Genomic DNA, 14,316 nt, shown 5'->3' on the forward strand with positions numbered 1-14,316 from the left:
TGAGTGCCCACGTTCCACGCTTGCCTCTGTAGCTTCCGGCTCTGGCTGCTGAAATCCCCTGCGCCCAGACAAGGAGGGTTGGGACGCACGGGTGTCAGCCTTGGGAAGCCAGCAGGGACGAGTGAGCAGGACCAGACCGTGGGCGTGTGTGCACCTCAAGGGGAGAGGATGGGAGGGGCAGCAGGGGGAGGAGCTGGGAAGGGCTACGGGGCCCCACCAAGGATGAAGCAGAGGAAAGGGAGCACAGCTGAGGATGGAGAACGAGGGACACGTGCAAGAGCCATTTAGGAAGTCAGATCTGGGTGGTGTGGCCAGAGGGGTGATGACCGGGCAGTGAGCTGAACGGCAGAGCCAAGCCCATGTGTCCATGACCTCCAGAGACGGTGCATGGCCTCATGTGGAAAAAGGGTGGTTGTGGGTGTAATTAAGTTAGAGCTCTTGAGATGAGATCACCCCGGATCACCCGGGTGGGCCCTAAATCCAACGGCAAGTGTCCTCGTAAGGCACACACAGAGGAGGACACACAAAGGAGAGGCCACGGGGACAGGGCCTGGAGTGCCCTCAGCCGCAGGAGTGGGAAGAGACAGGAAGGACGCTGCTCTGGAGCTTCAGGGGCAGCCCAGCCCCGCCCACACCTCTGTCTGGGGGCTGCGAGAGAACAAACTCCTGTTGCTTTCATCCTTTGTTCCAGTGGCCCCAGGGCCTTCCCACAACGGACATCAGGCAAGTGCCGGGCAGGCTGGTCTGAGCGAGAGTGCTCCTCCTCTTGCCCTCAGCCCTGGGGCTCCGGGTCGGAAGGGGCTGGTGGGGACCAGCTCTGAAGCCAACCTGCTCTCCCAGGGACGGGCTCACTGCGGCCCCACCCCGAAGAAAGGGGCAGGCTGTTGGATCAGCGAAGCCCACTGGGGGCAGATGCTGCTGACGTGCGGCCCATGAAATGTGGGACAATGAAAGATGCACTCAGCTTAGATTTCAGGGAGCCATTTCCAGAATGTAAATACCATACCTGTCATTAAAAATGTATTGATGGCGGGGGGCCTGGGTGGCTCAGACGGTTAAGTGTCTGCCTTCAGCTCAGGTCATGGTCCCAGGGTCCCGGGATCGAGCCCCGCATCGGGCTCCCTGCTCAGCGGGGAGCCTGCTTCTCCCTCTACCTCTCCCTGCTGCTCCCCCTGCTTGTGCTCTCGCTCTCTCTCTCTCTGCCAAATAAATAAATAAAATCTTTAAAAAAAAATGTGTTGCTGGCGACTACACAGGAGAATCCTTGGGAGGCTGGGGGCGCGTCCACTGAGCATGGCTTTAATACGCGCGCTCCAGGCACGGGCTCTGCCAGCCCCCATCCACGCGGGCCTTGTACGGCAGATGGCGGAGCCGTGGCATCCCACGCAAGACCAGTGGCAATCTTTCCACTTCTAAAGACGCTCACCCAAGTCCCCAGATAGAGAGCATATGAGCCGATCGTGCTCACAAGACCAAGTGTGAGTGGCAGGTAAACACAGAAGCTGCTCACCCTCGCCAAGAACCCAAGGGACACAAAGGAGAGCGGCCTCGCACCGCGGGGCCTAGCAAGTGCAGGCCAGCCCGCCGGGAACCGCTCACCCTCTGGCTCGCTCTCTGGCTCAGTTGTCACTCCCCGAGATTCCGCCCAGGGAACAAAATGAGGAGGAAAACCACACGTCTACATGCTTTATGGTGGCAGCGTGGCTTAGCATCGGAAGGAACCTACTCCCCCGTGAGTTTGCGGCCCCAGAGCGCGCTGATACGGACACGGGCCCACAGGGACAAACTGGAAACAGATGCGTGAAGAAAGGAGAACGCGAGACGCTATTCCACATCTGACTCTATAAATACGTCCGCGTGAGACAGATAAACAGGAAGGAATGGCGCTGAACGGAGACGGGGGTGATCCTGACATGACTAATGCCTTTGCATGTATTTTTAATAAGGGAGAGGAAATATCTGCGTACAGACAGCGATGAGAACACGGAGAATTAAAGTCTGTTGATTGCTTTGGAGAAAACCTCCAACGAGACTGTGCGCCCTTCTAGGGACGTTTCAGTTCGGCTGGCTGGGTGCACACTCTCCGAGGCAGGGGCAGGTCAGGACCCGAGGCTCAGGGCAGAGCGGAGGGAGCCCCCGTCGGAGCATCCCCGAGGTGGGTGGTTGGCCTTTCTCTCGGCTTCTCTACTTGCATCTGAAAAATCTGAGTCTGGAGCCCGTAAGCAAGAAGGCCTGGCCCCCGCGCCACGGGGCTGGCCCAAATCCACCGTCCCCACCGTGTCCCCCATGAGGATGGGCAGCTCTGTCCCGTGGGCACAGATCACACCGGGAGGGCTGTTCACTGTCAAAACAACATTTACGACACCCCGTCTCCCCCGTGTGCGGCCCGCGGAGATGCTGCAGAGAGTGGAGGACCCCCGGCACTCGGGATGGTCAGCGGGTGCAGAGGAAGGAAGAGCCCCCACTTCAGGACTCAGCATGCGGCAGGCCGGGCCGACGAGGGGGCTACAGAAATCTGCTTGGGAGAAGAGAAGACTTGGGTGCCTCTGTTCACTGTGTAGCCCGGGCACCTGTCCTTGGACCACCCACCTAGCGAGGGGAAACGCCCTCCACGGGCCAGCCCTTCCCCGGGGGGCCTCAGCCTGAAACCAGTCCCAGAACACAAACCCTCGAAGGGCTACAACGACACGTCGCTGGGACTGTAGCTCTCAGGCCATTTTCCACCCTCATCCCAAATGCCGAGCACCTCCCACGACACTGAGTGGCATTTTTGAAAGCAACCCTCCTACCTCTCCTTGGTGGGCGAGCTGCTTTGAGGCACAAGATGAAAATCCACCAACACATGAGGTCATGGGGGGGGCGGGCAGGACAACATCTGTCCTCTTTGCAGGATGCGGACTCCTTTCCCTGAGGCTGGTGGGGGAACTGAGGGGCAGGCTGGGGCATCTACGGGGTGAGCCCGGCTGAGAGGAGCCGGCTAGCAGAGGTGCTCAGGCTAGAGGGGTAAGAAGAACGCAGGGCAGTACAAGTGGCTTACTCCCCACACTCAGCACCATGAGCACCCCCAGTGACCAGGCCAGCTGGCCCCAAGGCGACACCATCCCTTATACAACAAGGAAAGGACCCAGCTCGAGGTGCCATTTCAACACCTTCCCAAAGCATCACGGAAATCCCCCAAGAGCCAACAGAATCAATCATCATGCTCCTGCCCTAGAAGCAAAGCCAAAAGCCAAAAATAAATCAACTCGAGGGGGCCGCACACACACACACACACAGGAGTCCTGATGAGCAGGTTTGGGTGTTGTTTATGGATTTCAAATAGAAAAATGAATTAATTATTACTTGAGAAACACATCTTGAAAACCAAAACGGCTCAACACCCAGTGAACGTGGGAGCGGCGAACGGCGCTTGCAGGAAACAGAATCCTCGCCCGAGAAAAGCTTTGAAAGGACAGCCCGGGACGCTGGGAGCCTCCCTTCCCCCTTCCCGGGAGAGCAGGTGTAAATATCGAAGACGATAGTAACCGAAATGATTTCTCAAAACCTCCTTCTCTCCCACCTCGTTTAAAACATCAAAGGGGCTGCTTAATGTTCTTGGGCTGAATTCACGTCTCTCATATAAAGAGATATCCCCCGACGCCGGTGGGTTATTTATTTACCAAGGTCTTCAGCTGAGCCAGGAAGAAAAAAACATGTCTGAACAACGAGGGTAATCAGCGTATTTGGTGGGCTCTGGGAGCCGCGTCTGAAGCCCAGGGCATGGATGGAGGGCATCTGTGCACTGACCTGAATTCACAATGCAAACCCTCTTCCTCCGGGGATGAGAAAAGGAAGGGGGGAGGAAACACGGAAAGAAAAGCAAGCGAAGACGCTTTCTAAAGGGCTGTCTCTTCTCCAGGGCTGTGTGTGCCCACCGACGAAACCCTCAATCGCCCTCCATGTCTCTTACACGCATTGTGTAGCCAAAAGGAAGTTGGGAGACCGTCAACTCAGAGGGATGCTCTAGCCGGGCGTGGGGGTCTCGGCCCTCGGCCCAGGGAGACGTGCAGGTGCATAAGGAGAAAGGCCCACCCTCAGGGTGACTTACCGCCACAGAGAACTTTCCAGAACCTTCCCCATGTCTGCATGGTAATACTTCGTCAGGATCAAGATCACCTGTGGTGGCAACAGAGAGAAATCAGTGGGTTCCAAGGCTCTGAAAAAGGAATATGATGACACCCCCCGACCACCTCGCAGGATTTGGGGCATTGTGTCAAGCCTCAGCTGCCTAGGCCTTTCTGTCAGGCATCCCGGGGTCTCCAGCCACCCTGCAGCAGAGCGCCTAGACACAAGGCTTCCGTCTGCTCCGAAACCTCACCCCGCTCTTCACAGTGACTTTGGGAACATCCCAATCCCATGAGGTCCACCTGGTAGCTGCCAGGAAACATTCAAACCCAGCCCTGGACCATCTCAAACTGGGGCCAAAGGGACAGCCGTGGGGGTGGCCCAGGCTGGGCAGAGAACACATCTGACAAGGCTTCTGAAGATGGGGACTTGGAGAACAGCCAAGAACACCCACCGGGGCTGCACCCAAGACAAGAGGAGGCCCCAGAAGGGCGGGCTGTGGTTACTCCCCTCTGAGCGCTGGCTGATGGCAGAGCCAGACACAGGGTGTGGAAGGCCCGAGAACAGCCCAGCAGGCCGGCGGTGGGCCCCACACCATCGACGGCGCCCACGCAGTTTCGAGGCTGCTGAACGACTCATCACACGCACTGCGCCCCGCGTGACCAAGCCTGTCCCATCTCACGCCCCTGCAGCAAAGGCAACTGCTCGTCCTCATGACAACACCTGTATTTAAGAGCACCCAAAAGTTCTCGCAGACACGCGGAGGAACAAGAACAACAGAAAGGAAGTGAGGATTTGCCTGGCCGGGGGGAGAAGCGCCTTCTCCCCAATTACTTCACTGGCTGATGCATTTTCCCATACATCAAATTTCATTTCACTCCTTACCAGTCCCTATTAGCTGCTCCTAACACTCCCATTGCCATGGGAACCCCGGGAGGTAACCGGGGAACACCCTCCCCACTGCTCCCGGCAGAGCCCTTAGCCCAGCTAATCTGGGGTCAGCACGACCTCCTGGGCTCTCGGGTTTGGGGGCGCGGCTGCCCCCACACGCGGTCTGGCTGATCTTCCTTTGCCCGGTGATGAAAGCAGGGAAGGCATGAGGCGGGGAGGCAGCGATGATCAAAAACAAACTCGAGGCCCCGTCCGCGGAGGCGCGATCAGCCCTGCCCTACTTGGGAACAAAGCAATTTTCTCCTGCCGGGTTCTCGGGCTGCCCGAGCAGAGCAGGAATCCTCCAAAGACCGAGGGAGGCAGGCAGAGTGACAGGGCCTGGACGTGTAGGAGACAAGCGTATTTTTAACCTATTGATTTATATTTTATAGTCTTGCTGTTCCCAGAGGGGATTTCGAGGAGCCAGAGGGTGACAGCTGGAGGGGACCTCAAAGTCTGTTTAATCCAGCCCCTCCAGGGTGAAATCCTCAACCAATATCCTTATCACGCCCCTGCTATCGGAGCCTTGCCCACACACTTCAAGGGATGGGGAGCTCACCCCCTAATATGGCGCTCCGGCCCTTCTGCAGGCTGAGCTCCTTGTCCAGTGGTTTCTGCTGCTGGGACTCCTGCCCTGGGGCCCCTCTCTAGGCGGGGCTAGTCCCTGCGCACCCCCTTCTGGGCAGGGCTCTCCACTTAGGCCCACCCTCCTCCTGCCGCCCAAATTCCTTGGGTAATTCCTCCTGGACTCTCCGACCTCAGTCTAACAAACAGCACCTCCAGGAAGTCTTCCAAGCCCCTCCCCTGGTCCATGCCCCCCACACTTCCCCAGACCCTGCACTCTCCCCTCCAGCACCGTTCCTGGGGCCGGTTTCCACCATTTGATGATGAGCCCTTTGGGGGAGGGGGCTGTGTCTTGCTTCATGTCCCAGCGCTGGGCGCGGCTCCTGCTGACATGACTAAGGCAATGAAGCCAGGAGAGACGAGTGCCCCGGGCCAGGGCCCCGTCCCCCTGCCCTGGCCATCTACTCACAAGCCACCCTCTGCCATCTAGAATACACACCGTCCACTCCTCGTGCAAGGGGACAGAATCGCTCTGCTGGTACCACCATGACCCAGGAAGCTGAATGAGCGTTTGGGCTCCGGAGGCCAGGAACCGGGGCCGTCCTCGCCCAGGGCTGAGACCAGGAGCCCCCCAAGAGGGGTCAGCCCTGGGGGAGCCCGGCACGCACCCCTGACTCTGCAGCTGGTGGCGGAAGGAGCCCTCTGCTTTGCGGTCAGCCCCTCCAAGCCTGACGTACCTCAGTTCCCCACCTGCCAAGAGGAAGTAATACCCAGCTCCCTGTGATGGTGAGGATGCCGGAGTGAGGAGCCACCGAGAAGGGGCCACGCTCTCGCTCACGCTCGCTGGTGTCAGCTCTGTCCCCGACCCACGCACCGCCCCGGGTGACTCAGCCCACACACATCAACCCTCTTTACACCGGGGACCCAGGGGGCAGCTGCAGGTATCATCCGCACTGACAGATGAAGGAACGAAAGCAGAGAGAGCGTAAGCGCCGTGCGCACAGCCAGCGAGCACCTGAGGCCACCTGGGAGCCCGGGCGATGCTCCTCAGCGCTCGGGGCAAGGCCAGGTCTCCACCATCTGCGCTGCGGATACCATCCTGAAATTCTCCCAAGTGTTTGAACAAGGGCCCCATGTTTTCATTACTTTTTGAGAGTTGTTCAAAGAACTAAAAACTATGGGCTGCCCATCTGGGGGTCCTCTGTTAACAGCTTTGGAAATGAAAATATCCCGGGAACCATTTTCTAGTGGCTGGCCTATTTCCACAGCTCTGGGGTGCTTTGATCCAGGTGGGAGAAAAATCTGGAACGAGAGTTGGGGTTTCTGTGCCCCAGCCGTCGCCAACGGTCTCCTCCCATCCCGAGCCCACCGCCCGCCCACACAACTCCTTCCAGACAGTCAGGAATGCCCAAGGAGGAGATCAGGATTGAGAACTGCCCCTGCAGAGGGAGGACGGGTCCCACGTCAGCCCTGTGTCTCCTCTCCTCACTTCCAGCCCCCCCCCCAGGCCCAGGAGGTGGGTGGGATCATAGTGGGGGTGCTGCTCCTGATTCCCCGGATGACCCGTCCCCTAGGTCCAGCCAACCCGTGACTCCAGTGAGAGAAGCCGAGCTCTCTGGACTTCCCAGCCCTGTTCCTCCTTGAGGCTGCTGGGCTATGGGCTCCATCAGGGAGGGGACATGATCCACTTCGTTCCACCCGAATTCCCAGGGCTTAGCACAGAGCAAGAGTTCACCAATATTCATTGAATGAATGAATGAATATCCCTGCCCAGAAGCAAATCCAGGCAGGAGACAGTCCTTCAGGCCATGGCCACAGCCAACCCCAGCTGACCCCGCTACCCCCTGTTGCCAGGGAGTCGGGGGGGAAACCCTCCAGAGCCCATCCCCCTGGACCACCCTCTCTTTCTGACACCAACAAACACCACCTGAGGGTCCAGAACTTGCCCCGTTCTTGAGACCCCCAGCTCATTCACAGCAATCCCTGCCCAAGCCTCAGGGGAGGGATCTCAAGAATCCTGGTGGGGTGAAGCCCACCCCCTTCCCAGGGACAGCACACACGAGGTGTCCCCAGCCGGAGTGTGCCAGGTAGCCAGGACCAGTGGGCTGGGGTGTGACCCGAGCAGCCCCCCAGGGCCTCCCACTCAGAATGGCCTGCTCTTGGTTTTGCTCTGCTGTCCCCATCTTGAAATTCTTTAAAAATGTTTGAACAAAGGGCCCTATGTTTTCACAATGCATTGGACCCTGTGAATAGCATAGCTGGGCCTGACATGGCCCAGTCTGAATCCCCCTCCAGCCCCTCATGGGGTTGGAGTGTGTCTGTGGACACCTAGTCCTACCGACCCTGCTCAATCTCACCCCCGGCTCAGGGAAGCGGGAGGACAGGCTGATGGGGGCTGGAAGAAGGCATCAGATATAACGCCGGAGCCCAGTGGAACTTGGTACGGCTTCATCCAAAGCCTGCCTTTAGAAATGGAGAAACAGATTCAAAGAAGGGAAGGGGGCTCAGCAGGGGCAGGCCCGGGTCTCCTGAGAGCCCCATCTGGGGCCCAGGGGTAAGCGTCCGGGGACGGGAGCCGTGGGCCTCACCAGCCTGGTCCTCTGCTGAGAGGCAGTCCAGGGCTCTCTCCCCAAGAAGGAAAAGAAACCCTAACTCATGCAGAGACCCTCTGCGGGTTGTTGAGCCCCCTCCTCGGCCACTACCAGCCCGCCTCCCCCCGCCGCCACAAGCCAATTCCAGACCCAGACGGTGAGTCGCTGCCCCCACGACACCTGACGTGCCCTTCACTCCCCTGTTCTGCGAAGAGCCTGCACAACGCACTTAGAAACAAGGCGGCGGGTCTGTCCCTCAAAGCTCCTGGAAACAGCCCTGCAGCTGGAGGACGCAGCAGAGCCACCAACCAGCAGGGGACCCTTACGTGGCACGAGCAGATCTGCCAGTCTGAGAGGAGGCTGGCTCAGGGGCAGTGTCGGGGCCCAGGGCTGCGGAGACCCGCAGCACAACAATGACCATCTCCACCTACAAACGGCGTCCACCTTTATCAGGTGCCCCTGGCACGGCTGGTACCACGTCTCCGATGGAAGAAAACAAACAAGGAGGGTGCGGGGCATGGGGACAAGCCTGGCCCTCTGAGCCTCAGTTTCCTTAGCCGTGCATCGGAGCGGACTCAGGTAGGACCTCACAAGGCTGCTGGGAGGGTGATGTCCATCCACACGGGCTTACGCCAGGAATGAGAGCGCAGATGCCTGGAGCCCAGCCCCTCCCCCTGCGCGGCCACTGGCACGTGTCTAGGTCAGCATCCCGGGAGGCAGTCCCCACAGCGGCACTGACCAGAGGTCCTGCAGCCTCCCGTGAAACACTGGGCCTCTGCCTGCGGCCAGGCCCCCTTCGACAGCGCGGTCATGAGTGGAGACACAAGTCCTCCGTGCGGGCGGATCGCTGAGCCGGGTGCCTTCCAAGGGCTCAAGAATAATCCAAGGAAAGTAACAAATACTCAGGCTCAATTCAGCTGTCCATCAATGAGCACACTGCACACACACACACACACACACACACACACACACACACACAAAACAGCAAGAATTCAGGCTCAACTGTGGACTCTGCAAATGGACTTCCCCTCAGAAAAAAGGGAAAATGCAGAGGTAGCCCACAAGGGTCAGGCCTCTAAGGGCCCAGAAGGCCCCCCCTGCACGCTGATGTCCCCCCGGCCAATCGGGACAGAGCCGGCCCGTGGCATGGTGAGGCAAGGTCCTCGCTGCTCCCAGCGGGTTCTGTGACCAGCCATCACACTGCCCCGGAGATCCTAGAAATGCAGAATCTGGATGTGGCCCCACCCCCGATCTGCTCACTCAGAATCTGTGTTTTAACATTAATTTTTAAGAAACCACACTGGCATATCTCTGCACCCAAAAAAGCCCTGGGTCCCCATCTGCTCACCCCCATCGGAAGCTGGATCTCTTCCTATCACTCAAGACGGCCCCATCCTCTCCATCCTCATGCAGCTGACCTGTCCCCTGTTGACCAACAAAAAACACACACCACCCTCAGGCACACACCCACCACCATGACTCTCAGTTACCCCAGGGCCTTTGCACATGCTGGTTCCTGTGCTTACTGCCCTCCTCCTGCCCCTCTGCTCTGCCTCCCTCCTGCTCATTCTTAAAACCACTTCCTCCTGAAGCTTCCCAGCCACCACAGGCTGTGAGCCCCAGGAGGGCAGGCACCAAGTCCACCTGTAGGAGCATGCTCCCAAGCCTAGCCAAGTGCCAGCACATAGGGAGAGTCTGATAAATAACTGCTAGTGAATTCATCAGCAGCAAACCAGCTCCAAAAAGCCAGGAATGACTCCTGATGTGGCCTCACTCCACCCCACCCCACCTGTCCACTTTCCCAGGTGTAGAAGTTGATGCCAGAATGTGTACAACATTCCATCCTCTCAGAACACCAGAACACATGGGGTTAGGAGCCCACCTAGGACTGAGGCCCAGAGAGGGGAGGGGTCCAGACTAGGGACCCCTGCAGAACCCTACTCCTGGCTCTCCGCACCATGATGCACTGAGCCCCATAGGAGAGATGCTGAGGATGGGAAGGAGGTCAGGGTCTTCCACCATGCACCAACTGTGCCCATTACACAGACGAATAAACTGAGGAACAGAGACATAAAACAATGGCCCCAAGATCATACAGCTAGCATCTGATATGGGAACAGGCAGAATAAATGAGGCATCAAGTGCTGAGAAAAGGGAGGTCAAAAAAGAAGGCAGAGAATAAGATGTTTTATGGTGACTTCAAGTATTCATTCAACAGTCTAATCGCTCACTCTGGCGGGCATGAGGATCCACAGAGAAGGAACAGCCAGGGTCCCAGCAGCACAGGCACCCACTGTCCCGTGGGCCCGTCGATGATGACATTCCCTCCACACTCAGGCTTCCAGGATGCTCAGGAGAGCACGCCAAGGTGTGTTTCGCGGTCTGTAAACACACGTTCACGCGCAGAAGGGGGGAAGGCCACCCACACTCAGGGATCTTTGCGCACACAAAGGGATGCTTTTTGTCCTGAGCTGTGAGCTAAGGCGCCCTCCTGGGTGTGTCTTTGTGGGGGCCTGATCCAGCCACAACATCTTACATCCTGTTCCAAAAAAAAGACGAGACTCTCGGAGAGGCCGTGGGCTGTTCCTGGGCCCCAGCAGGAGGGCGGCCCTGGCTGTGGATGGTGGCGGCTGGTTTCACCTGCCCCACCACTGTTCATGCCCCAGCACTTGTCAAAAAATGAGGAAAAAGTCCCTGCTCCATCCTTCCCAACCTCACCGGGAGGTGAAGGTGCCTCGGAGAATGGGGATCAAAAGACTTTAAAAACTGTCAACTGTTCTCCTGGGGGGATGGGGCTGATGACCAAAATCACTGGAGGGAATCACTCTTATTCCGTTACTTGAAAGAGAACCCACCCAAATATTCACAGCGGTTTGGGAATTTGACCAGTTTGTCTTCTGAGAGCAGAAGCGCTCTGAGGCTGCACCAGTTCTCCGGAGATGCTGACCGCCGACCCCCGGAATGAGGCCCATGACTCGGCCCTACAGATGGGACGTGATTCCCGGCACAGGCTCGTCGGCCGCACAAACATCCCACGCTGGTCAAGGAGGCTGATCTACAACTGGTGGGGAGGGAAGGTGAGGGACATCGGGATGGCCTCCCTCCTGGCAAATCAGCGACGGCAGTCCCTCCCGGAGGCTCCCCGGGCTGGTGGCCCCAGCCTGGCCAGGGCACGTCTGTGAGGTGGCAGCTTGCTGGCTGGCCTTTGTGTGAGGCCCGTGGGCCCTGATGTCACTGTCCACCTGTACTTGGAAGGATGCCAGTCCAGGGCAGATAGAACCAGCTAGCAAAGGAGCCCCTAGATTCCAGGACCTTCGACACGCTGCCGGTGGGGGTATAAAGATACACCCACGGTGAAGCTGACGCCTAACAGCTCACAAAACCACAGCCTGTCGACCCCGTGGCTGCTCCTAGGGAGCTATTCTGTCGACGTCCTTGTGCATATGGAATGATGGATGTCCAAAGTCATTTCCTGCGACACCGTAATAGTCAGAGAGCGGAAACAGGCCGGGATAGATGGCCCACAGCCCGGCCACCCTCGGGAGCACCACACAGCCGTACAAGAGCGAGGAAGCTCCGCGGACGGTGCGGACGGGTCTCTGGCACGTGTGCTCGGTGCAGGAAGCCACGTGATGAACAGCACGGTGTCATCACATTCTGTTAACACACGGGGGACGTAAAAATCACTGGACTCCTGTACACTTTGAAAGGGTTAAAATGGTGAATTTCAGGTCACTTGAGTGTTATCTCAACTGAAAAAATGAGCGAGTTTAGGATCTGTAGTCGTGTTCCCTCATAGCCACACGACGGCGTGTTGGACGGGAACGGGGCTACTCTTGGGTGGCGGAGGGGGCACGGGAAGGAGCAGCAGGTTCTCACCGGAGACCGTTTCCTGCTGCTAACACTGAGCCCGGGGCTAAGTCACCGACTGGGTGTTCACACCTCGGCCGCGTGTGTGCACACCGGTCCACACACCCGCCCCGGCGAGCAGTCACCCCAGGTAGCTGAGACTGATGGTCCCCAGCCCTCACGTCGGGGAACCCTTCTCCCTCCTGCCCTCAAAACACGATAAAGATGCTCATTTTCATGCCGGGGGGACGGGTGCCCGTGGCAGGGTGAAGACTAGACCCTGATGAACGCATTCATTTGGCACTCAATAAATGTCCGTCACCTCTCTCCCCCAGTGAAGGCCACTCGAGAAACCCGATCCTGAGCGGGGGCGTGGCTGGGCTGTGGAGGTGTTGGACCAGGTGACAATGCAGTCAGGCAGCGTCACCGTAACCGGACCCGGCTGTGAGCCCCGGCAGGGGAAGGGCGTCGGACGCCACCCGCCTCCCCCCGCCCGTGCAAGCACAGGGGCCTCGTCCCGATGCTCACAGATACGGCGCAGCGCGAGAGGGAACACACATTCCCCTCCCTTGCTTCCCCCTACAGCCCTGCAGATCAGCACCATCATTCCCACCGCCTGGATTGGGAGCAGAGGTGTAGACGGGGGCAGTGACGACCCCAAGGATGCGCTCGAGAGAGCTGGGATCAGGCTGGTCTGAAACCAAGACCGTGGCTCTTTCTAGAGCAGCACCCTGTGGAGCTCTCCCCAGCCTGAACAAAAGAGGAGGGGCTTCCTGCTGACCCACCATGCTGGCCTTCCCCTTCAACCAGCAGGCGGGGCTGGCCTACACCCCACGGCCCCAGGAAGGCAGCAGGGCTCGGCTCTGCACACCTTCTACCCAAGAGGCCTCCTCAGTGAAGAAATCCAGTCCATGTAAGGGAGCCGATTCTGCATTTATCTACCAGGGAGATGAATCCTGTTTCTCTCTGCCCAAGACCGCGCGGGGGAGGGGAAGGAAACCGCTGGCTCAGAGAGCCACGCGGCAGGTGCTGGTTGTCCGAGGGCCAGGCCTTGGTCAGTCCCACTGCCGCCCTGCAGGCACCAAGGGCTGCTAGCTCAGGCCCGCCCTCATCCACGTCTGCCCCCCACCCCAGGAGCCTCACCCCCTCTCCATCTACTTACTCCATGACGCCTCCGTGATTCTCCGTGCCTGGTGGCATCCCCACAGGCCCCAGGGGCTCCCTGAGGTTCTCGCTCCAGGCGGGCCCACTTGCCAAAGCTGCTGCTAGCATGAGGCATCTCGCGCCACCAGAACCTTCCGCAGGGCAGAGAGCCCGGCTCCCGCCACCTGCCAGAGCCCTCCTGATGCAGCGCCCCAGCCCCCTGGCTCCCGGCTCCTCTGCAGAGCCTTGAAGGACGTCACAGGGGACGACCATGTGCCTGGAGGCCACAGGGTCTCATCTGGATCCTGGCTCTGCAGCCTAGAGCCGTGCATTCCTCGGCTTGGCCCCTGGGCAGCTCAGGCTGCTCGTCTATGCCATGGGGATGATGATGCAGGCTTCCAGAGCTGGACAGAGAGGAGGAGTTTGGTGTGCCCACGGTGAGCACAGCACTTGGGGTTGGGGGGTGGCTTGGGGAGCACTCATTAGTAAGGCGCGTGAGGCAGTCTAGGTGAGCCGCTCTGTATACTGAGACACCCACAAGAGTTTGCTCAACCTGCCGACGCCCCGCCTCAGACACATCTGCCCCCCTCGGTGCTGGTTCCCCTTTCTCCTCGGACAGACCCCTGCACCTCTCCACCACTCAGCCGGTGGTCCTTCTCACTGGCTCGGCAGAGACACCACCTCCACCAGAAAGCCTTCCAGGATGTCTCCAGACTAAGGTGCCGGCGTTTGCTCCAGCATTACGTCCTCCAGGCCGGGCCCCTTCCCCGCACCACCTGCCGCGCCCCGATGAGGCCCATTGCTGGGGCAGGCACATAGCCTTGGAGCTGGCCGAGCCTGAGTGTGAACCTCACACGCTGTGTGGCGTCCCCCTTAGCTCTGGCGTCACCTCCTTAAGGGCAACACTGGCGGATAACGGCCACACATCCCTGAGAGGCTAGGATCTTAAGTGTGCTACCATGTTCACAGGGCCTGGCGCCCTGCCTGGCAAATGACTGCCCCGTCCCTCCTCCACGACCAGAGTGAGAGATGGGCCTGGCCGCCCTCGGTGCCGCCGTGTCACGCTCTGAATCTCCCAGCTGCCGGGGCCCTGCCGCCGCCCAAGTGCAGGAACAGAGGTCGGGGGCTGCCCGGC

The 14,316-nt window shown here is 59.1% G+C and overlaps 1 protein-coding gene across 1 annotated transcript in view; it reads right to left on the reverse strand.

The window, feature by feature from the left end:
• The window catches only part of SORCS2 (sortilin related VPS10 domain containing receptor 2), a 448,684-nt gene that overhangs the window by 267,131 nt on the left and 167,237 nt on the right, over positions 1 to 14,316 (reverse strand). Inside the window, exon 3 of the mRNA XM_032395519.1 lies at positions 4,088 to 4,155. Within this exon, the coding sequence (XP_032251410.1) occupies positions 4,088 to 4,155 (68 nt within the window). The remainder of the gene's footprint in view (positions 1 to 4,087; positions 4,156 to 14,316) is intronic.

Source organism: Phoca vitulina, unplaced genomic scaffold, assembly GCF_004348235.1.
Source record: "Phoca vitulina isolate PV1807 unplaced genomic scaffold, GSC_HSeal_1.0 scaffold85, whole genome shotgun sequence".
NCBI lineage: Eukaryota > Metazoa > Chordata > Mammalia > Carnivora > Phocidae > Phoca > Phoca vitulina.